This window comes from Labrus mixtus, chromosome 2, assembly GCF_963584025.1.
Source record: "Labrus mixtus chromosome 2, fLabMix1.1, whole genome shotgun sequence".
In the NCBI taxonomy this organism is placed as follows: Eukaryota; Metazoa; Chordata; class Actinopteri; order Labriformes; family Labridae; genus Labrus; species Labrus mixtus.
The window spans coordinates 13,253,448-13,278,767 of NC_083613.1; the positions used below are offsets into that span (position 1 = coordinate 13,253,448).

The window sequence follows — 25,320 nt, forward strand, 5'->3', positions numbered from 1 at the left end:
CTGCACCTTAAAGTCTTTCCCTTCTTATACACACACTTTATATTTAGCTTTATTTATTTTTATTTGTCTAGCGTCTTGAGGCCAGATGCGACAGAATTGTGTTCTACTGTGTAACTCTAGTACAGAGTACTGAATGTCAATAAAGGGTATTGAAATGTAGTACTACTGTTGGCCGAAAGAGGGCAGCCGTGAGACGACTCGCTGCACTTCGCCCATCCTGCCACTGGGTGTCACTGTTGTCTTCATCTGTGGGAACAATGCTGCACACACAGACTTACTAGAAACAGAGTGCAGATAATATTTCAAGCTTTATTTATTTCAATAACAAAAACAAAAATAAAATCAACCAAAAAAAAAAAAAAGTGAACTATCTAACAAAAACACAAAATCAAGCACTAAAATATGAGCAAACAGGACGCACACACAGACCGAGTGAAAAGAGTCCTCTTCACCTTTAGCATTCAGTGACTTCATATTTCACTCATGTTTACATTCATAGCTGACATTTGTTGAACACCTGCAGCACGGACAGGTAAGAATCAGAGCAGAGACATACAACGTCACGTTACACGTCATAATCGGACCCTTAAAACACGCGGTGAATGATCTCTGAGTGTCAGGAACACGCACACACGTTTTCGTCACTGAAACACTGATGGGGTAGCAGTGGGTATGGTCTACCTGTGGTTCTGTAAATGGTAGTTTAGCCATTCGACTCAGGTGTGCAGCCCCTCTCTCTCTTTCTTTTTGTCTTAGGGCGACAGATCGGCGTCAGTTCTCGGTGAAGTAGCAGCTGACCCTTCTTTTGCAAAGGTGCCGTTGATCAGAGCTGCAACATGTACAGCCGTGTTTATCATGAACAGCTGGATGTAAACATGTTTTCAGAGACATGTTTGGCAGGAACATTTTCCATTGGGAGCTTTTAAAGACGCGACCCGGGACCAGAGGTTAGTTCAGAGGTTAGACCATGTTATCAGCCAACGAGCATTTCCAAACAAACAGCATATAGTCTTCTCATAATTATTTAGGGAATAGGAGGAAATGTATCATTCATTCTTTCAAAATTCAATAGTTTATCCTGTTGTCTCCAATTTGACGTGTACGTTATGGTGCATTCATGTATTCTCGGAATCATCGGAAAAACTCGGAAACTAGGAAAAGAATTAGGTGCAAAGTTGACGACATAATCTTCATCACGGGGGGCAAAATATGTTTAGTTAATGTTTAGATACTTTTTATTAATTTTCTGAAATATAACTTGTAACAGAGACATTATACACATCTTGTTCTTCGTGGCATCGACGATGTTTTTGGCTGATGTTTAAATATTTCAAACTGTAAGCACGTAAACACACTGAAGTAGGAAGACTGACTTCACAACTCGGAAACTTGGACAATCCGAGGAGCACCTGAATGCAGCATTAGTGTGTGTGGTACGTCATCTGTGGACCTGGGTGACGGTGGTAAGTACCCCAACTCAATTCAGTCAAGTTCTTCCTGCATTTACTAATAAGTTTAAAGATTCATTTTGGGCTTCTTTATTCCTTTTTTTAAAGATGGAATCAGAAGGTGGGGAGAGAGAGGGAGAGAGGGAGAGAGAGGGAGAGGACAGACATGCAGGAAAGATGCCACAGGTCGGATTCGAACCCGGGCTGCACGCTTTGAGGAACAAAACCTCTGCACATGGGGCGCTCGAACTAACCACTGGGCTACCGGCCTCCTAAAATTGAAAATTTTTGATCAGAGCATTTTTTGGTATCCGATTTTTTGGGCAAAGAACGGAATAAGGAATCAGCTTTTACATTTTCCGGTTTGGATTCTCAATTGAACATTAAAAGAATAAATGATACACTGAAGGGTCAGACGGCTGAATTAGTACAAAACGTTTGGGTTCAGGCTCTTCAAAGGAAAACCTGTAATGAACAGTACCAGTTGGCTTCGTATGACATCACACATCGAAGCTCCAGTAAAAACACATGAACACAAACAATCATCGAGCCTGACCTGGTTCAAGGTGTAACAGAAGTCCTTTCAGGCTGTTATCACCTGATTTAGCTTTAAAGTTGTTATGATACCTGAATTTTAAACTTCAGTACGACCATCGTAAAAATCGAACGACACCGATACCTGATTGGACACCGTGCAGAAACATAAGTAGAGGTCCTAGGTGCCCAATGAAGGGCAATTTCTTGTTTTAAATGAGCAAAAATGTCAAGCAAACTCCTGCACATTTTTTAAAATTGCACACGTTGGCAACACACCGAAATGTTGCCAACATATTTAGACAGCGTGTGCAGGAGTGTGACTGCATGTCTGATGGCTTCACTCGTCTTCTACGCACATGTCTAATGAAAAAGATGTTTTTTTTAAAAGGAAGAATGTGCGACATGTTAGACATAAATACAGCAGAGATCAAGTGTATCCTGTGTAAATGTGTCTCTGAGTCATGACTGTCTACAGTGAGTGAGAAGCTCGAGTCCCTCTGGCTGTGTTGTTGTCAGAGCCATGTTTACATGGACGGGCCGGCCGGCTCCTCCCCTTGTGTATAAAAGCTGTTTTAGTCAAGGACTAGAGAGAAGAAGAACATACTCACTGATTATTTGGATGTTAGTAAGAGTTTTTAGATCACGCTCATTCTGTGTCGGTTTTCATGCAATGTGAAGCTACGAGCGAACTAAAGAGCGCTAACATTAGCATGCTAACACACCAATGCAGGACACAGGTGATTGCAGCTCGAGCCAAGGACAATTTCGTCCGACGCTTGCGCTAAAGGGGAGGGGGGTTGGAGGTGTGGCCAAACAGCAGTTTGTTTTGGTTTCATGCTGGTGCTCAAGGGCGACATCTACTGGATTAAAAAAGGTTGCACATTCTTCCTTTTCGATATGAACCATCATACATCGTTTTAAAACACATGGTATCCAAACGTTTCAAAAGTGTGTGCGGTTGAAGGTTATAAAGTCTAAATAAAAATACTGTTTCTGTGGGTTATTTTGTCCTGCCTCTGCTATTCCCAGCTAGCAGAAATCCTCTGCAGAACCTGAAGGCTTCCTCATGTTGCACAGAAACATGTATTCAGAGTTTAACAGTTTGATATGCAGACACTAAACGTTTTAACACTCTGCAGAGCAATCAACCCAAGCTTCGTTGTGTATTGAAACGTCTTCTCTGTCCTATAACCATCACAAATAAATATACTCTGCTAATAAATAGCAACACATCTCACAGGAGTCAGCTTTATGAATCCATTCGGTCTACAACTAAAGAACTCGTCGTGATGGGACTTCAGCTTCGGAGACACTCGAAGCTTTTGGGAACAGCGTCAGAGAAAAGCACAACTCATTTACAGAATAATTAGAATTCATTCAACTCCTACAGAGAAACAGGGACGGCTTAAAGTTCCCCGCCATCTTTTAACGAGCCGCCATGTAAAACCAGACCTCCCGCCCTCTTTACAAAGGATATGAGACACTCTCGAAGCGATATGAAATGATTCATCATGACAAAAGAAAGCCTCGTCTGGTTAGTTTGTACAAAGACTTACAGCATTTCAAGCCTTGATCCAATTTAAACTTCTCAAAAGAACACAAAATAATCTGTATAAAATCTCACCGTCTGCATGCACTGAGCGCTCCTTGACGTTAAACAGAGGCTTAGAAAGTAGAGAGAGAGTTCAGAGGTCGCCTCCAAACTCTCAACATTTGAACCTGAAGGTGTGTTCACGGACTTCTGCAGGCCGTCAAGAGGAGGAGAGGCGGAGGAGGGTACCGAGTCGAGGTGTGTAAAGATGGTCGGGGGAGATCGGGGGGGGGGGGGGTCAGAGGGTTGAGAGTAGCTCCGGTTTCTACACATTCGTCCGACACTTGGGGAAGATGGGTCCTCCCTCAAGCCTTCTCTTTCTTACTGCAGAGGGAGAGAGAAGGAGGGATGATGAAGAAAAGTGATGAAAGGAGAGGAGGGACAGACAAAGGAAAGGACACGAGGGGAGAGAGGGAAGGAATCAGGAGGAGAGTGCAGGACATTTTCTCATCATCATCATCATCAATAACAATAATTTGATCTGAAGCAGAGCAGAGCTGACCCGCCTCTTTATAAAACAAAGTGCAGAGAAGAAGGAAAGAGACAGCGCCATGTCTTCCACTGGCTGCACATTAAGGTTAGTAACAATAAAAACAAAACTACATTCCCCAAACTGAATCTGTGTTGTGCATTCAAACTAAACTAAATTGACTTGAGTGTTTTTCTTTGTCGATATGCTACTAAAACTAAAACTAAACTGTAAATGGAGTTTCCTTGGCTTTCGACATTCAGCATCAAGCGAACACTTTTGAACTTCTGCTGATATTCCCCCATGGATATGCAAAGTCACCCCTTCAAAAAAGCTTTAGCGGCCAATATGGTGAAAAATAACTATTCTTTTTCTCAGTTTAATCTTCATTTTTGAATGTGAAAAAGTTGTACCAAAGACATTTCCTAAACGTCAGGAAGATCGGCAGTTAGCTTGTGCTGGCGTGCTAAATTATCGGCCTTTCCATCACAACAAATGTAATATTCTCAGGTAGCTTGCAGTGTAGGTTTAAAGAAGTAAACGTACTGGCTAACCCTGCTTGGGCCCAACGAACATTTCTACTAACTCTACCTCACTAAAGAGGTCTGATGACTCAATCATTTCTAACTTCAAAATTCTAGATTTTTTTTTTACTCATAAACTTGTAGTTCTCAGCCCCAAAATGTTGCTGACTTAAGCGACATGCCTTAAGGTCCTTGTCTATTTACGTTGGTATTTTAGTAACAAAACCTTCTGCAAATCAGTAAATTATCTGGGTCGACAACCAAGCTTTGGATGAAAGTGGTTGAAGCAGAAGAGAGGAACAGTGGTTGAGCCGAGAAGAATGAAAGCATCCAGAAAATCCAGGAAGAGAAGAAGCAGCTGTTTCAGAGAAGAGGCTGATCAGATGGGTAAAAAGACAAAAACATGGATATCACAAGACCATATAGGTGACGGAAGCGTCACAGATCAGCCAAAAGGAGATCAAGAAGAATGAAGAGGTGGACAGTTTCATTCTCATGTTGAGGACAGAAGAAGTGTAGAGCGGGTGAAGGGGTCCAGCATGTAGGACGATCAGTCAGAGTGTTTAAGGTCGCTCTCACATTTGAAGTCCGGCGGACACTGCGTGATACAGGGGTGAAGTTGTAACTAGGGTTGCCACCTGTCCCGTAAAATACAGAATCGTCCCGTATTTTACACTTTGATATTACGTCCCGCTTTGAATCAATACAGGACGCGGTTTTTCCCGTATTGATAAGATGCCTTGAACTCAGCATCATTCCGCCCGCATTCAGCCGGCTAGTTCCCGCCTCCTCAGAGCGTCCGCTGGTTTGTTTGGTTCTTTTTTGGCCTGAGCAATGAGAGCTCTTTAGTGATTGGGTGAGAGAAAGTCATAGGAGTCAGAAGGAAACATTTCTGCGGTTGCCTCTGATACCTGCACCATGCACCATTGAAACGTAAACGGATGCAGAAATACAGACTGGCTTGACAGTGTCAGTGAAAATGAATATAATGTAACGGAAACTATTGTAGGCCTACTTAATATATTTTCTCCCATGTTTATAGATAGGTTATTCCAGTATAGTTTGGATAGTGTGAACAGTTTTCAGTACATAAAACAAGAAGATGACATTTATTTTAGCCAAATCTGTATTCACACTATGGCCTGGGCGAGATATCATCAATACAACATCAATATATCGACAGTAGACATTTAATTAATAAAATAGTTCAAAACCATATTAATAGTATCATTCATGAGTTCATGAGAAAACAACAAATACGACAGACAGAAGGACAGAATAAAAATAAAAATACTATTAAATTCTTACTGTTTATTTAATTAAAAATCTGTCATCTTACTGCTCCCCTCTATGTTACAGCAGTGTCAAAAGCACTTCAATAATACTCTGTTAATGAATAAATGATAAGTTAATAACTTTATTTGAAGTTTAAGTTAGGTTGTAAATTAAATAGGCCTAGCTAGTAGTAATCATCTGCTGAAGTCGTGTTAGCTGCATTTCATTGTGCATACATTACTGTATCTGCCTTTACACTGAAGTTTTGTGTTTGTAAATTATTTCAGAAAAAAAGTGTTAATAAAGCACTTAAAACTTTAAGTATGACTCTTGATACTTCATTAAAACAACGTTTTAAATCGTGATTCACCACAACTAGTGCCCCACCCCACCGTTGGGCCAGTGGTGGTCAGGCCCCTACTGAGTTGCACCCCGCTGCAGGGTGTCCTTTATTTTTCTGCTTGGAAGGTGGCAACCCTAGTTGTAACGGTGTTAGCATACAGCAGTTTGCTAACACCAAAGACTTGTGTCAATCAGTGTACTTCTAGTGATGAAAGATACAACGGAAAACTCAAAGTACTTTGTCTTTTTTCGATTTTCTGATTTTTTAATTTTTAAAATCCAAAACAAAAAACGCCAACCAGAATTTACATTTTTAGACACTTCAAATCCATTATTACCCCTTTACCTTTTCTGAAGATTATTTCCTTTTTTAATATAGATGGAAATGGAAATAACAGGAGCAAAGCAGATGTTACCATAGCCAAACATCCCTAGTTGGGGCTGTAGCTCCGCCCACTGGCTGCTGCCATCTGGCCTAATGCTGCACGATGACCCCGAGGTAAACAACAGGACAGTGAAGAGTGGCATCCCATAGCGCAAATTTTGATATATAAAATGGAGATAAAGTTATATGTCGGCTGTGTCAGGTTAAACTGGCAGATCGACCGGAGCGATGTGTAAACACGCTTAGCACAGGCAGGTGGACGTTAACCTGTAAGGATGACTGAAGGCTGGAGTTGTTAGCAATGCTAACGCTAGCCACACTCTGCAAACATATTTTACATTGTTTAAAGATGGCCAAATTCAACCCACAATGCACTGCTTTTTGTGCTCTCACCTACGAGGAATCAAACTCTGGTGCACTTGGAAGCGAACCGAGACCCCCTGTTTTTAAGCGGATCGGAGTTCAGTTCTTTGGTCCTCACCAGGTTCATTTACGCATCACAACACCACTCAAACCAAACGGACTGTCCAAACGGACTAGAGCACCAGAGTTCGTCTGCTGAAACGCTCAATATGTTAGCCTTCTTTTGTTTTATTTCAAAGTGCTCTAATCTTAAAAATATTTAAAGTCCTATTACTTTCTTATGGATTCTCCAGACCTCCGTATAATCCAGTGGGTCGCCTTGTGGTGCAGAGGCTCTCTCTACACAAAAGATGCACTCTGAAAGTGTTTGGGACGAAGGAGAAAAGCAGCCGAAAGTGACACTGTCAGTTGTCTTTGCAAACCGGAGATGGCCAGCAGATGAAAAAGGCGTGATGAGAGACGTTTTGGAAAAGCAAGAGAAACTCTCAGAGGAGAGCGAAAGGTGGAGACAGCACTCTCCGGTGACGAGGGAAAGAAGAACCAAGGCAGAGGACAGACAAGCCTCAGCGGACAGACGGGGGTCATTACTTAGTCTTGGACTTGAACTTTTTCCCAAAGGCTCGCTCCAGCTCAGGCACGGACAGAGTGAGGGTGAAGGAGCCGTCTGACTCTGACCTGACGGCCCGGGCTTAGAGACCATGAGGGGGAGAAAAACGTTATGACAGGATTATGGCACACACACTCAATCACAGTTTGGGATGACGATCACGCTGTAAAAAAAACAAAACATGACATCACTGGTTATGAAAATGCATGCAAGAACATGAAAAGGCCCATTTTCTTCATTAGTTTGTGTTTGTTCGCTCTCTCATGCAGAGACTCTTTCCTAAGTGATGATGTCATGACTTAGAAAAGCTGCTGTTTTGATTGGCTGAGGCTCTCTGGCCGCACTGCTTTGCTGAGTTGCTGGTTGATGATATCACTCAGATTCTTTTATTAGAGTGCGATTAAAGTCGAAACCGAAGGAGATAGAGAGAAGATAAAGTGTCAGCACCGACGTGCGTAGCAACAAAAGCTCACAAATGCAATAATGAGCTTGTGTCCGAGTTAGATAACGAACAGACACACAAGTCATCAGATACAGTTTGCTTTAAGCTCAGGTCATAAACTTCTCAAGTCAGCTTCTCAGAGATGTTATATAATGAGAATGTGAGTTTGTATGCGTTTTTTTTCAGGGCTCAGAGCTGTATCTGTGTGTGTGTGTGTGTGTGTGTGTGTTCGTGTGTGTGTGTGTGTGTGTGTGTGTGTGTGTGTGTGTGTGTGTGTGTGTGTGTGTGTGTGTGTGTGTGTTCCGTGTGTGTAACCCACCCAGGTCGTTGTTGTTCATCATGGCGTTGGAGCCCCGGAGGCGCGGGCCCTGCTGGGTGAAGTGATATCCAAACTTCAGCAGCGTGGTGTTTTTCTCCAGCATGCTGGCTATCTCCATTTCAACCTTGTTGCCTAACGGCTGGCTCTGGAGTTTGGAGAGAGAGAGAGAGAGAGAGAGAGAGAGAGAGAGAGAGAGAGAGAGAGAGAGAGGGTGAGGCGGGAGAGAAGGAGGAGGGGATAGAAAGGAGAAGACGTTAGCAAAAGTCAGGATTTGCCGTTGAAAATGTAGCCAGGGGAGAGGTTGGAGATGGAGTAAAGAAGCAAGAATAACTGCCTCACGTCAACAATAAATTAACTTTCTTCTTATGCAGATAATACACAGTTATATCTGCCAGGGTACAACCATGACTGAATGCCAGTCAATCACAGGAACATGTAGAGACAGACAACCAGCCACAATCACATTCAAACCTACTGCCAATCAACCAAACGAGGGAGAACATGCAGACTCCACACAGAGAGGCTCCTGTCACACGGGGGTTCAAACCAGGAACCTGTTGTGTCATTGTGTGTGGCAGTTTGTACCTGATTGTCTATCTTGAGCTCATGTAGCGTGGTGTTACCCTGCAGTGACCCGATGAGGGACAGGATTCCTGTTCCTGTGATGAAGTTAGACTCAACGTTCAGGCTCTTCAGCGTCGTGTTCACCTTCAACATCTCTGCCAGGGCCTGGTGGAAACACACACAGCATGTACACACAAGAAGAACAACCAACATGTCGGTCTATATAATCCAAACAAATCCGATGTTAAACGATTTGATCTCGCCTGGCCTGGCTCTGAGAGAAACGTAACACTTGTCGACTTACGAACGCTACGGGGTCGTTGCTCCTGGTTCCAACAATACTAAACCTCTCCACCACACTGTTAGTGATCAGAGCCTCTGCGTACGCCTTCAGAGTCTTGATGGGGATGTTCTGAGAGAAACAAAAACATACTGTTTGAGCACACGTTTTCTGAAAAGTGGAGCAAAGAAAAAGATAGATAGATACTGTATTGATCCCGAGGGAAATCCAAAGCATCCAGTAGCAGGTTAAAAAGATGACATAAAACATTTGTTACAAATTAACCACAAAACCGACGCCCCCCTCCCATACATATATATTAACCCAAAAAAAAAGATTTAAAGAATACCCCTAGATGAAAAAAAACTTAAACCTGTGCAATTAAAAAAATAAAAAAAACAAAAAATAAAAAGACTTATTCAAGACGGAGAGGATGGACTTTTCTCATCATTGGGGGGTTTGTAGACGGACTAGAGACTCATATTAGTGTTAGAGGAACATGATGAAGTGTGCTTTAATGTTATTGTGCAGCAGTCGCTCAGTGTGTAGCAACTTGTGTTGGGAACCGGAGAGTCGCTGATTTAAGTCTGGAACAAGTCTGGAAATTGGTCAGGACAGTTCACTGACCTGGAGCTGCTCGGGCGCTCTTACATGTGCAGCCCCCTCACTCTGACATCTCTCCATCAGTGCACATTCATAGGATCCTGTTTGTGCATGTGTGTGTAGTTCAGCCTGTGTGTGTGCAGCATGTTCAACAACAGAGTGTAAAATGTATTTCCCCTCGAGGGATTAATAACGGAGACGTTCTTCTTCTTCTTAAAACCAAAAACTGCAAGAGCGCTCCTGCAAACTGTCTGATTTTCACAAATACGTTGGGGAAGTTTCAGTATGTGTTGTAAACGTGTTTGAGTAAAAAACATTTTTAGAACCGTAAAGCGAACATGCACGCATCCACACAGACACACACGCACGCACGCACTCACTCTGATGTTGTTGAGGTTGACCTCCACCAGGTCTGGGTCGTTCCTCTTCATCCTCTGCAGGGTCTCTTCTACGTCGGTGTCGTTAGGCTCTTCATCGGGGACTGGTTTATACTGGGTGCACTGGATCACACCTTCAACACATTCAGACTGTTGATTAAACGAGTCACGGCAGGAAAGGTTTTCTTTTAAACATGTTTGGACTCTATTCCTGCTCAAGAGATAAAGTATGAGAAATGAGGACACCACATTTCTTTGAGTTACTCAAGAATGAAGTGTATTTCAAGTTTTGAGATAAAAGCCGAGAATGTCGTTCACTGTCGTCTCTATGAGGTACACGTCTTCTTTTTGTCTCCATGTAAAACTTAACCAGTAACAAACTTCATATGTGCTGTTTTGTGTCGCTCTAGAGCAACAAATCAGAATCTGAAAATAACAGCTCAAACTCTTTGTGATTTTGTTTAATTTGAAAGTAAAGGAGCCCCTTCTCTGTCACAGCTCACAAAAAGCTTAAAATAAAGATTGCATATTAGCTATATCTCAGTTTTTATTTATGTCTGCTCTTCATCATGTTTTAAACATCACCTGTGTTTGCAACATCTCCCTCCTGAATCCGAAATAAATCTTATCTTAAAATAAAAATGTTTTTTTGTTCACTGATTTGCACTTCCACATGTAAAGCCCGGGGGGTGTACTTGCTTTTGACTAGGCGTACACATGACATCAGCCTTGCATATCCTCAAAAATCAACACTACACTTCTAGGAAATGCAATATGCATACAACCACTAGGAGCAGTGTAGAGTTGTGTGGTTGCACCCTCTAGAGCAGTGATACTCAACCTGAGGCTCTCGAACCACATGTGGCTCATTTGGGACTAGTTGTGGCTCTTTTAGGTCCTACTTGAAAAAAAAAAAAAAATCCAAAGTAATTATTTAAAAAAGGGAAAAATTGTCAGCAGAAATTATTCTTTGCAAGTCATGTCACTGTGTTCCCCACACACATTTTAGGAAAGAAAGAGTTTTTTTGATTGTGGCTCTTGCAGAAATATTAAGTTAAGTCTAACCAGGCTGAGTACCACTGCTCTACAAGAATCCTCCAGTAACACGCGATGTAGGTAGGTAAATATAGAGGCAGCAGGTTGTCTACAAGTACGCATGGTTCAAAAGCAAGAATATTTGAGCCTTAAGGGGAACTGACAGCAACCTTTAGCTTCGTCTGACTGCATCAAAGTAGTGTACAAGCATGAACACTACACTCCGTCCACAAGGTGCAATGTACACATGCTGAGTGAGAAAGCATTGCTCGACTACATCCAAAGTGTTTTTTTTTTTTAAATTTAGAGCAAAGGTTCAAATCGTGATGACGATAACATCGCGATTAATTGTGCAGCCCTGAAACATGAATCCTGACTGTTCGTTCTGGAGGAGCGACATTTCTGCTTATTGACTTAGCACTCTGATTGAATCTGTGTAACTATATTTGTGCATGCACCGAGTGCAACGACTGTAAGTGAGTCAATCATCTTTCATAAAATAAACCACAACTCTGCCAGCATGAGATCATTCCTCTTGATTGCAGTCCAACTCCACTCTCCTCCACATTTTTCTTAAATGAGGTCATATTTGCTTCGGACTAGTTGAGTGATCTGCTTTCTTTTAGCAATCATTTAACTCGCTTCTTGATATAAACCCAGATGTGTCTGTGATGAAAACCAAGTGAAGACAGATCGCTCAGCTATCAGATAAGAGACTCAGTTACATAAGTTTGTTGTGCATGTGCCGAGGTGTGTGCATACTGTTGAGGCCTTGCTTGTTGACTATGGTGCTGCTGGCCAGGGCTTCATAGTACTGCTGGTTACTCATCAGGGTGTGCATACCCAGGATGGCTGGAAGACAGCAAGAAGACTGAGTGAGGACGGAGAGGACAAAGGAAACAGACAGAGTGGTAGAAGAAGAAACAGAGGAAATGTTGAGAAAGGTCAATAGATGTAATGATTGTCATGTCACAGACCCCCCCCCCCCCCCTCCATGCACAAAACTACTTGCAGAAAACAAGACAAACGTGTCACAGATTCACAAACAAGCAGCTGTTTGTTATGATACACTGTGACTGGTTTAACACACGGCAGCTCCACCTGCTTCATAAAAACTGTAAAGGAAGGTTTCACCGTATGAAAAAGTTCTACTTGAGCAACCAAACTCGCCTGGCAGTGGTGACGCTGAAATAAGTTTCTAAACTGAGCAGCTACTCTTGAGGACGCTATATAAACGGAATGATTCAGGGAGGATTATCACCTCATCTGTTTGTCAGAAAGATGGAGAGCATGAGAACGGAGCGCTTTGCAAAAGACATAAACAGTTAAGGAACACATGCTGCTCTTAAAAGAGGAACGGCATGCTGCCTTCCACAACTTCTGGGACTTTTGGAGCTTAATGAAATATCTCTCAGGCAGCAGGTTTTGGCTTATGACTTGAACATTTTCAGTCACCTTAAAAGCCATTTTGATAAAAGTTTTTACATGCAGCAGAAATAATGGCCACCGTCAAAGATGTTAGTCACACATTAGAGAGAACGGAAGGCTACCTCTGTGTAATGTATGTTCTGTAAAGCCATGCGAAGCAGTTTGCACACATGCACTCCTGAAAATTTCTAGACAATTTCAAGCAGGCTTCCTGATTTTCCCGTTCACACATGCGCCTCACAGTACGGGACTTTCCCCGTCAGATGGGAGGCAAAAACATGACGCAAAATAACGACCCAGGGAGTGGCTAACAAAGCAACACAGTATGATTTTGTCTTAAATCAGTGCTTCATGTAGTTCGACAAATTCACTGAATCATGAAAGAGCGGAGAAGGACATACTTGCAAACATAAAATATAATGAAGCAGTTATGTGCACATGAGCCCCTTTTAGACTGCAGGAACTTTCCCCCAGAACTAGGGACCTTTTGAAGAACTATGTGCATTTCGACTGCAGGAACCAGGGTCTAAATTTAGTTCTTGGGTAAGAGATCTACCCCTTAAAAAGACCCTGCTAGGGGGCTAGTACTTTCTAAAGGTCTAGGGACTAGGGACTGACTGATGTAGGTTTTTTGGGGCAGACACCGATGTATTCTGCTGTTGGACTGTGTACATGAACAGTATCTCGGGTACAGAACTATATTACTAATGTGGACGCAGACCAGCAGAGGAGCGGGGCGGGGGGACTAAAAATAATCCTGTAAATGCTGTTTGCCACAGGAACCATTTAGTCCTTTGAAGAGAAGCCCCAGGAACTTAAAGTTCTGGGAACCTTTGGCCAAAAAGGGGCTTTAAATCGCATCGGCAGAGCGCCAGTTGCAGGAGAGAAACTTCAACCTCACCCTCCCGCTCGCTAGCCGGTAATAGTTCTGAATATTTCCTGCTGCGTTCTCACATCAGCTCACCACAGCTGCAGGTGGAAAATCAACTCAGGCAACGGCAGGAAAAACTCTGAGTTAAGATTCAGCTGTTTGCGTTCACACATGAAGCTCACCCCTGTAAATGTCAGGAAGTTTTCAGGAGTTTTGTGCTACTTCATGAACATTCTCAATGTCTGGGTGTGTCACTGAGACAAGCTGCATTCTTTAGCTGAGCATGTCGTCGACACAGAAGCAAACAAACAACAGAAACATGGAGAGGAGCTGACTCTTTGCATGCAGCCCTGCGTGCAGTCTGCAGATACCCTGGATGGTGGTCAGCTAGCAAACAGAGAAATCCAGCAGGGGTGAAGGAGGTGGAGGAGATGAAGGGACTGATGGAGGGATGAAGGGGAAGGGTGGAGGTAAGGTGGAAGGAGCGCTAGAGGAAATGGAGAAGATTAGGGTTACGGACAAACAAATGAATGAGGTGATTTTGAGGCTGTGATGGTGGTAATTAGTGGGAGAAGATAATGAAGGATCAGATACTGGAACTAAGGTCAGTTCAACCAATGAGATCCAGGGGATGAACATCAATCAATGCATGTTTTCATACTTAGCCTTCTCATCTTAAAAATCCGGATAAAAATAGGATGAACTTTTGCAAAGAAGTATATTCCGAAAGAGCTCAACAGTGGCCGCCAACTTTTTTTAGCAGCTCTGGTTCCGAAGGTAAATTTCCCCGTTCAAATCCTCTGTTGACATTTCACAAAATCCTGTAACCATGACAACCAGCTACGCCAATGCTCGTGACTATTAACATTTGCCAAAAAGGCGTTAAAAACGGAGAAAAAGACAAAAGGTAAAAAGGAACTACACATCCCACAATGCATTGCGAATGATCCCTCTTCTTAAATGTAACTTTAGTCATTGTTATCGTATTTATTCTGTTAATACAAGTGTTTGTACTTTCTTGTAGTTTGTGTTGTTGAATATATAAATCTGCAAAAAAGGGGGGCTACATGTGCGGAGGCTGTGGTCCTTCAAGTGGGCTGTCTGGGTTCAAATCCAACCTCTGGCTCCTTTTCTGCATGTCTTTCCCCACTCTCACTGTCCCTGATGCCTGAGTCCATCCACTTCCCTATCTCTAAAAATAAAGGCATTAAAGAGCTCCAAAATAAACCTTAACAAAAAAAAAAGACCCCTTAAAGACCCTTTATTTTGAAAATCAAGTTTTTAACCTTGTTTACATATCCATATGGTGATTTAAATTGGTTTCAACTGTGGTTTTGCTGCATATCAAGGTTATTAGTACATTTCATGTTAGCTAACTGGCTAGCTAGCGTGATGGGACGGGAAACATTGCCATGGTAACAACAAGCTCCACCAATCAGAGCTGTTTCTCTCTAAACGAGGTTGATACAAGTTTGTGTCTCTTACAGGAGCATAAACCATCGTGTCACACTCAGGTAGCTCGTGGTCAGTCTACCTCAAATCGGCCAATTTAGAAAATGAACGGGATATTTACTTCCAGAACCAAACTGTTGAGCTCTTTTACGGTTGTCACGATACCAGAATTTTAAACTTCGATATGATACGAGTAAAAATCAAACCATCCTGATACCCGTTTTGATACAATGGCAACAAAAAAGGAAGAACTAGGCTCAGAGCATTGCAACAACACATAATGTGCATCATAGAAGGGCCCGCCTTGATGCTGGGGGAAGTTAGGCCTGAGGGGTAATTTTGATGGGGGGGAAATATGACAGAAATGAGGGAACATAGGGAGGACACCATGTTAAAGTCATTTTATTTTGAAAGGAAACAGAGCAACTTTTTGATGCAAAGAACAAAATACTGGCAGGAAATGGTTAAAATGACACCAGTGATGTATGCTCATGTGCCAATGGTGTGTGTGTGTGGTTACCTGCGATATCACACAGTTCAGCATCAGAAGCACTCGCCAGGGCTTCTTCTAGCTCCGGCTCCAGAGTCACGTTCTCCATGATGGGATCCACGATCTTCTTAGGCACCCAGGCTTTACCTACGACATGAAGGGAGAAATATAAACGGTTTAAAAACTGTGGAGGCAGCTGATAAGTGCATACGTAGCAGATAACTGCCGTAAGGATGAGCATCCAACACTTAGCTGATGTATTTAGTGTAAAAGGTCGACCTCCTCTCCGTGCTCGAGCTGAACTGGGATGAAGCCTCACATAGCTTTAAATGTTCAGAGGTCACTTCACTTGAGTCGGACTTCAGGCCACTAAGAGCGCTTTACACGACATGCCAAAAGTATCCCATTAAAGGCTCACTATGTGACTTTCAGAGCAGACCAAAACAAAGCTTTGGACACGCCTCCTTCATCCCTCAGCTCCCCCCCCTCCCCTTCTGTCTCCACACTTCCCCCGCCTCTCTTGTCCTGTTTCACTGTTTGTTTCTGTCTAGATAAAATATCAAGTCTGCATCGTTCAAAACTTTTGAGCAGGAGTGGGATATCCATCCATTATCTGTACTGCTTTTCCTGTCCTAGATCACGGGGGGCTGGAGCCGATCCCAGCTGTCATTGGGCGAGAGGCGGGGTTACACCCTGGACAATCAAAGGGCTGACAGCCACACTCACATTCACGTCTATTGGAAATTTAGAGGTCTCCAGTTAACCTAACGAGCATGTCTTTGGACTGTGGGAGGAAGCCGGAGTACCAGGAGTGAACCCACACATGCACGGGGAGAACATGCAAACTCCACACAGAGAGGCTCCTGTCAGATGGGGATTCAAACCACTGAGGCAGCTGCTAATCACTGTACAGTGATTGGGATAACTGGCCTAAAATAATTACGCTTATCCTAAGCAAAGTGCCGGATTCAGACTTGATTAAAGGAACATTATGTTATTTTTTAAGAAGGTCAAGCTTTTTTATAATTTGCCTTTCAATATGGTGTTTCTACGATGGCATAGTAGATAAAAAATACTTTATGGTCCTAAAAAATAAAGAATTTTGTCTGCATAAAATCTTTCACAAAATGAGAATGAATATCTTATATATAATATATTTACTTTAACAGAGCAATCAGTTAGATGTGTAGTAAATGAAATAATGAAATGACAGTTTTCTACAATGCTTTGAATTTGGACTGCAGTTCTCATTTTAAACACTAGGTGTCAGAGTTACATATCGCTCCTTTAAAGCAGCTGAGAGGGACTTTTAGGGACTAGGGACTAAGTATGTAGCATGTAGAGTCCCAACACAAAACAAAAAACAAAACAAAAACTGTTGTTTGCCGAGCTCGATGAACTATTACTCCGTCTCACCAACTTAATTCTTCTTTTTTCACTTCCACATTTTGTTTGTTTACGCTGTTTGTGACTTTTGCACATGCAGAGCGCTCGGTGCTCTCACAGAAAAAAAGAAATCTAACATACTAGACTTTGTGTTTGGAGGGATCGCGAGGCTTGAAGTGGCCTTTACTGTTGTTCACTTTGAAACATTACACAAGCTAAAACGATCGATTTCTGTGGCTGTCTGGTCCAAAACCCTACGTCTTCAAGATCAAGCTTTAAACGTGATAATGACATGTAGTCTGACCTCGGCATTACAGAAATATTAAAGATCTTAAAGTCTTCAAAGTTTAGTACAAGAAATAAAATATAAAGCCTGCAGTGGTTTGTGTTTCAAATGTAAAGGTCAAGCGAGGTAAGGTACCCCGCTGAGGTCTCTGAGAGGATCTCTGACATAACAGCTGGGTGAGGACCCTTCATCACGTCTCACTGGACCCGGGGCTGCCGTCACCATGTCTGACGGACTGTAAAGACCCTCAGATTTATGTCTTCACTGCTGTGTGTGTGGTCAGCTCCTCGAGTTTCAGTGGGACATTTTTTTGGATCCCCGTATAAAAACGAGCTGCTGGCAGCGGCAGGGCGAGACTTCGCCCTGAGCGTTGTCCTCGTCTGATCCCAAACATACCACCACAGTGCTGCAAATCCTTAACTGCAGGGTTAAAAGTTCAAAGGAGTACAATATCAACCTGCTTCACACTGCAGTGGAGCAAAGACTAATGCGCTTTGTTTCAGGTCAAACCAACAGGTGTTGCAGCGATGGAAGCGGGCAAGAGAACTGGTTCAGATAGAAGTGATTGTACCCGACCTAAAAAGCCTCTGCATGTTTCTAATAAGCTCCACGAGCAGAAACGTGCTCAAACTAGGATCAATATTGGAGATGTTTTTGAAAAATTGAGAGAGGTTAGAACACAGAAAGGTTTACAGACCGATGCAGAGCTGGATAAACACTGAAGCTTCAGTGTTCACCAATTTGAGTGTGAAACCAATTTAAATCACCATATGGATATGTAAACAAGGTTAAAAACTTGATTTTCAAAATAAAGGGTCTTTAAGTGGTGAAGGCCTTGTTATAAGTAGCCCCCCCCCCATTCTTTTTTTTTGTTAAGGTTTATTTTTGGGCTCTTTAATGCCATTACTTCTAGGGATAGGGAGGTGGATAGAGTCAGAAATCGGGGACAGTGAGAGTGGGGAATGACATGTGGACCCGGAAAACCCACTTGAAGGACCACAGCGTCATCACATGTAGCCCCCCCCTTTTTTAAATTGGTTTACACCTACAACCAAGGACGTCCATAAGGGGGGGGAAATGGGGGATCTTTCTGGGGCCCAGCTGCATGGAGGGGCCTATGAAGGTTAGCAAGGACACGATCCATCCTAATTTAAACAATGATCACCAAATTTGAGTTCGGACCTAAGAACTCACAATTTCAAGTTCAAGCAACAAAAATAAACATGTCATTGATTTTTGACTGTTTCAAAATGTTTAAACCCCCCTCTCGTTTGTTTTGTTGTTTTTAAATCTGTTATTTGTAATTCATCTTCTTACCTCTCTTCTCCCCCGTGTAGGGCACCAGGTCTTCTTTGTCAGGATGCTCTTTGGCCTGTTTCTCCAGGTGGGCGAGTAGATTGTCTCTCTGAAACGACCCCGTCGGAGCTTTCTTTGTCTGGTCTTTCTGCCGCATCCCAGCTGGCAACAATGCGTTCTAGATATGGATGAGAATGAACATGATCGGATCATAAATGAATGACTCTGAGGACTTCGGCATTACGTCAGGCTCACCGTAGATAGTGGTGATCTCAGTGATGTAAAAGAAGGACACTGCTGCATCTTTGAATGTCTCATTTCACTTTAACAAACTCTCAGACAGATCAGCTGACGAGTCCAAAGTAATATCCACCTTATGACATCACACATTGACCTTATGACATCACACACTGACCTTATGACATCACACATTGACCTATGTTACCGTTCCATTGAGCTGTTTCACCTCACTTTGGGATCCCTAACCACTTCCTGTTTCTGTGCTTAACTTCATTTCCTAACCTACAATCTATCATAAGGACCTTACTTTATTTCAAAATAAAAGCACACAGCAAGTAGAGTACTCCCAGATTAAGACAGGACAGAATTTCAAAATAAAAGCCTCACAATGTTATTTATAAATGCAAAATAATAGAATTTCAAACATGTGATTAAAAATGTGATTAATAGCGATTAACTCTTGAAATTTAGCGATTAATCATGCCTAAACAATTTCACTGTTAGACCTTTTCCTAAATGCTTTTTTTTCTCGAAAGAGCTGTAACTAAGCTCAGCCATCGTCTTTTTGGGCTTTTAATCGAGAGATAGGACAGTGGATAGAGCCCGAAATCAGGGAACGACATGCAGGAAAGGAGCCACAGGCCAGATTCAAACCCGGGCCGCCCACCTGAAGGACCACAGCCTCCACACATGGGGCGCGCGCACTAACCACTGCATCACCAGCGCCCCATCATGTCGTCTTTTTACATTCATATTGATTCCGAGACAGTGTAATACTTGTGTCCCAGTCTGTGAATTCATATTATGTTTTGGCACGGAAGGAGTGGGAGCTTGATATGCACACACACACAGAGCTGTGTTCCCTTGCTGGTTCTGCTGATACCTAGGGGGATCACTGCGTCCCACCATTACACCTCCGCTACATTCAGATTGAAGGCGAAACGGCACAGAGTAAAAATATCTGCCAGTGCAGAAAGCAGAATGTACTTGAAATTAAACATTACATCTTTTTGCAAGACAGTACTTTTTTTTAGAGCCTTAGAGACTTCTAACGAGGTAAAATTTGACATATTAGAGGTCACATGATGCTAAATCCACTTCACCATGTTTCTCTAACTCTTATATGTGTCTGTCTATAAACTCCCCAATGATGAGAAAAGTCCATCCTCTCTGTCTTTTGCCTGCTCCACTTTTCAGAAAATGTGTGCTCAAACAGGCCGTTTGGAAATTTTCCCTTCATGACATCACAAAGGGCAGTAGCCCCTCCCCCAGGTGGGTGACACTCCCACAGCTAGGTGTTTTTTCTGCCCTCTGAGTCTGCCTTCTCACCGTAAAAACAATAGGACATGCAGCGAGAAAGCCCTAGACACCCAAGCCCTTCCAGAGAGGGGGTGTGGTCAAACACAGCTCATTTACATATTTAAAGGTACAGACACAGAAACAGCCTGTTCTGAGCAGGGCTGAAATAGAGGGGTTTATAGACATGATCAAATACACGATCAGAGTGGATTTAGAACAAGAAACTTCACACACATGTTTTAGGGAGCTTCTTCAAACTTGTTAAATAAGCTGATATGTGACCTTTAAATCAAAGTCAGGTATGTATAAATGCTGGTACAGTATCTTTGCTCTGGTTAATGTAGCTCCCACATCAGTCAATCTCTCGGCTCCAGCTCCACACAGGGCAAAGACATTTCCCAGAGCCTCACAGCTCGGCGTGTTACTTTCAAGCTCAAGCAACATTTAGAAGCCAACTCTCACAAGAGCTACTAATAGCTTCATATCTTATCTTTCCTCTCAGCACTTGAACTCCTCTCTCTCTCTGTCTCTCTCACCCTTATTCATCTCTCTTAAAGCTTCCAAATAATAAGACAACAAAAGTGTAAGACAATTTTTTTTTTATGATATCAAAGTATTTACACTGTCACAGCAGGAATGTTTGGTTCTGCATGTCCAGTCTCCCTCTTCCTTTCCATTAGTGCTTCATAAATGTTCATGTGACTTACAGCAGTATTTATAGAGAAGTCGGGAGTATCTCACTCTCTCACCCCTGAGCTTTTTATGTCACAGGTTTGTTCAGCTACAGATAACAGGCACGCTTACAGTCCGACGTGTTATTTTTACCACACTGAGCCTCCTGTCCCTGCTCACTGTACTTCCCTCTTCTCCCTCAGTCCATCTCCACTGTACCTCATTTGGGTTTCTATCTTTCTCTCCTCCGTTTTGTTTTCCACAACAGAAAGCATCTACGAGCACATGCATGCAACAGGACCAGTCCACCAAGACCTCCACGTTCAGAGGAGCTGAGACACACAGCCTCACTTTAAGGATATGAGTGTAAGAAATTAAAGGGACAAACATTTCTAAACCGCCAATAAATTACAGACTTGCCATTCCAAGCAGCATATTTGCACTTTTAAGGGTCTTTCAGATAGGACGCGCTGGAGCCAATTCATTTTCTATGTGTTGCTTTGACACTGCGCTGAAGTTAAAAAATGTTCATATTAGGTGGAGCGCTCCAATAGGAGGGAAAATCAGATCACAACAGACGGTGTCCCACTTTCCTGAGCTCCAGTCTAAAGACGCACTGGGACATCGGAGAGAGAGTTCTAGTTTGTAAAGAAATGTCCGACAGTTTGGGAGTACCAGGTGTGTTTAAACCAGCAGCAGAAATGTGAAGCGGTCATTATAGTGCTGCAGCTTCTGGACGAGTCTGAACTCATCCTGTTGTGACCTGAGAATTACATGAACACACACCCTCTCCTTCTTCTTCTTCTTCTTTGGTCTCCTCCTCCTCAGCAGTAGAACGGTAAGAGCGTTCTACTGAAGAGTGGAAACATACAAACATACTGTGCATTCAAAAGACAGATATTTTCCCGACTATTGCTTAGGTCACCTAGCAACGGGCGGCATTGCTTTTTGCTCATGTGCGCTCCCCGCAGACTGAGGTGGCCCAGCTAAGGCCCTGACTTATGCAGGGTCGGCCCTGAAATTTGTGTCAAACACAACAAACGGACGAAGCAGCATCTGGGAGACCCAGCACTCCACGTCCAAGAAAAGGTCATAAATAATAACCAAGTGATCTCAGAGATTATTTCAGGGATTAAATGAGGCGAGCTCGTTCAGGCAGACAACTCGAGCTGCACTGATTTCACACTTCATTATCCACAATCACCTGACAACACCAAATTGGCGGTCAATTTAATCTGCAACATCTCCGCTCTCTCACTCTGCTCTTTCATCGCCGGCTCTGACCTGCAGAAGTTCTGCTCTCTCGCTCAGCTCCACCACCAGCAGAGCATCCACCTGTAGGCTCAGACTGGTGGGGTGGGGGGGGGGGGAGTTTAAGATATCATCCCATCACTCCTCAAAATTCTGCATGTAAAATAAAACTGTGAGGAGTGATGAGGTCGGAGCCTGGACGCCAAATGCAAGCTACTGTAAACAAATACAAAGGTGAGTTGTCTGACTGAAATGTAAATGTGTCTCTTAGATCAGATTTCAAGGGTGGCCGAGGCCGACCCCGGTGTTTTAGGGCACACTCACACCAGGCCCAGTCGCTCCGTACCGCGCCGAAGCAGGATTTCCCCCCCTCCCCTCCCCCAGTCCTCTACTGGCCTGCACTCACATTGCTCTAGTCCCAACGGGGCGTGAACACGGTTACCTCTCATACATCATCATCACCTCAAAATACGACTCACACATGGCTTTAGGACGTCATCATGAACTGCAGTTTACAAGAAGTGCGGTCTCAGAGTCAGCACAATGGAGAACAAAACGGAGAACATGAAGGCAACTTTACTGACGTTGTGGCTTATTTTGAGTGGTTTTGGTCGATTCTCCCAAAGCACACCTCATCCAACTGTGCAGAGCCAAGGAAGTCAGTACGGAGCATTCACAGTAGTCAAAGTAAGTGGACTCTGGGGGCCCGGTACAGATTGCCTGGTGTGAGTGCGCCTTTAGATAAAGTTAAAAACCAGTCAGAGCTAAAGTGCGTCTGTCCTGTATATTTGTGTTTTAGTACACACTGAGCTGCCCCACAGTTCTACTCTCTTAATAACTGAAAACAAATGAATCCTGGAACAATCACAGCACATTCAGCAGCTTACTGGACGTGATGTAGAAAGTCATGCTGGGAAGGTTACAGTTTGTCTCACAGCAAAGCAGCACTTAACTTTGTGTAACAAGTTACCCTCATAAACAGGGAAGTACGCACGCACTGCCTCCCACTGTTTCTACTGCTGACGTCACACACACACACACACACACACACACACACACACACACACGCACACACACGCACACACACACACACACACACACACACACACACACACACACACACACACAGCCCTTCCTGTCATCCCCTTGGCATTGAGGGGGAGTCCGGTCTCTCTGCGAGCAGTCAGACATTCATCAGAGAGCTATTACAGCTGCTGTCGCCATCTCAACCCGTGATACATCACTGAGGGAACAGAGCTGGCAGTGCGAGCATCATCTTCAGAAATAAACACAACACCTACAAGTATAACCCACAAAGTACATGTCCTGGATCACTCTGCTAGACTGGAATACGGACGTAAAGACACCTTACGATACACATATGGACAATTCAAATCGATGACACAAGAAATAGATATTTGGACACTCTTTATAAACCAGTAGGGGAAGTTTGTTCCCTGTGATCGCTGCACGATCATAGACTGTCTGCACGCCACCTCTACCATCTCCGTGCTCTAATGAACCTGCTGCATTATGTTTCCTGTTCTCCAGTATGTTCTTCTCCACTCTTTAGTTCACATTGAGATTCTGTTCAACTACACGTAGCATTGATAGAAAGACAAATATTCTGGGCGTGCGCCCCATGTATGGAGGCTATAGTCCTCCAAGCGGGCGGCCCCAGGTTCGAATCCCACCTGTGGCTCCTTTCCCGCATAACATTCCCCACTCTCTCACTCCCTGATTTCCAACTCTATCCACTGTCCGATCTCTACAATAAAGGCACAAAAAGCCCAAAAAGAAATCTTTAAAGACACATATTCTCATTACAGCGTCGTATAGAGGAGTCTGTTGATTCGTCCGCTACTGACAGCGATAGTCTCCTGCTGTGAGGTACATGTGTGAACAACCAGATCAGGAGGATTTTAGGAGCAGTCCTCCTGAAAGGATCTAGATATTTGCAGGAGTGCACGTGTGAAAACAGCTGATGTGGCACTCAAAGCACCTTTTATCAGCTGCTTTGTGCTAACGCTGTGGCAGCATCGTTTATACTACAACCTTCAGTGATGAGGCATTATAATGTTTGGAATTAAAACCGTTGGACTGCAAAGAACCAGAGATAAGCTCACTGCAATATAAATGCAAACACAGGTATATAGGACTACACACCATACTGCACTGTAATACATCAGGGGGCGATGTTTAGCCTGCGTGACCACATCACTTTCCGCTGACACCAACAAAGTGACATGAAATCCTCCTTATGGGCTCTGTATTCTAAACTTACGTCAGGATCCAGCTCCTCTAACTCATCCTCTAATCGCTGCAGCTCTTCCTCCGACAGCTTCTTCAGCAGCTCGTCCTCGTCTATGTCCCTGTACTTCTCCATCTCCTTCTTCAGCACCGACATGATGGACAGCACACCTCTGTGGAAAAGAGAATCAGTGTCTTCATCTCAAACATTTGGAAGGAGTAGGATGGATTTTTTAACCTTCAAGTTGCTTCATGGGATGTGAAAAGAAAGAAAACCAAACTTTTACTTTAGGATTTTTTTTATCTTTCTGAAATTTTTGCATGTAAGGTTGACATTTTGGAGATTTTTCAGAGATGTGATTTTCAGTGTTGCAAAGAGAAATTGACTGCAGAAACACAAAAGCAAGTTGAGTTTTACCATAGTTCTCTCCAGGGCCCGACCGATGCGGGATTTTGGGGCCGACACCAATATTGATATAAAAAAGAGAGAAAATCTTATGCCAATTTATCTAAGACCTGTAGAGGTATATAGTTTATTAGACCCTCAAATGCAGTTATCAAACATTTGGAAAAAATATAAAATGAAGACAAGATGGTCACTCAACTGGAAAGTAACTGAGCATGAACGTGCATCACCGCTCGACACTCTGGAGAGTGATGATGCTTGTTGTACTTGGAGCCCGGCCGATTAATCGGCCAGCCGATATTATTGGCTTATATAAGCTTATCCAGTGACTATCGGTATCGGCTAATTTTATCTCCGATATGCGCCGATATTACTTGATTTATTCACCAGTGAAAGATCATTTAATTTGAGTTTCATTGTGTTACACTAGCAGTTCTCTGCCACCAACAGAGGGCGCTGTTTGGATTACAACAAGCAGTTTCCAGTGACCATCTTCTTTTGGTTAAATGTATCTGTTTTCCACAAGTGTTTGATAATTGCATTTCAGGGATCAACACAATAAATCTGTATATATCTATTCATCTCTAAATATGGAACAAAGATCAAAGAAATTTATCAGCCAAATTATCAGTATCAGATTTTTTCTCTTCCTAATATCGATATCAGTATCAGCCTCAAAAACTCCATATCAGTCGGGCCCTAGTTGTAATCCATAGAGCACCCTCTGTTGGTGACAGCCAGGAAGAGACATGCAAGTGTACTACAATGATATTCAAATTAAATGTTATTTGTCTGGTGTATTTTGGAGGTAAATTTAGCAGATACCGAAATG

The 25,320-nt window shown here is 43.1% G+C and overlaps 1 protein-coding gene across 3 annotated transcripts in view; it reads right to left on the reverse strand.

Annotated features, from left to right (window-relative positions):
• Nucleotides 1–291: 291 nt before the first annotated feature.
• Nucleotides 292–25,320, reverse strand: part of tmod1 (tropomodulin 1) — a 30,838-nt gene continuing 5,809 nt past the window's right edge. The window contains exons 4-13 of one of the 3 annotated variants that reach the window (XM_061052769.1): nt 24,117–24,255; nt 18,392–18,548; nt 15,433–15,549; nt 11,924–12,013; nt 10,130–10,260; nt 9,171–9,278; nt 8,888–9,031; nt 8,303–8,447; nt 7,523–7,622; nt 292–3,900 (exon numbers count right to left, since the gene is read on the reverse strand). In XM_061052769.1, coding sequence (XP_060908752.1) covers nt 3,882–3,900; nt 7,523–7,622; nt 8,303–8,447; nt 8,888–9,031; nt 9,171–9,278; nt 10,130–10,260; nt 11,924–12,013; nt 15,433–15,549; nt 18,392–18,548; nt 24,117–24,239 — 1,134 coding nt within the window. In that variant the 5' untranslated portion in view covers nt 24,240–24,255 and the 3' untranslated portion in view covers nt 292–3,881. Of the gene's footprint in view, nt 3,901–7,518; nt 7,623–8,302; nt 8,448–8,887; nt 9,032–9,170; nt 9,279–10,129; nt 10,261–11,923; nt 12,014–15,432; nt 15,550–18,391; nt 18,549–24,116; nt 24,256–25,320 lie in introns of those variants that run through there. The other 2 variants (XM_061052788.1, XM_061052778.1) reach the window with 2 other exon arrangements.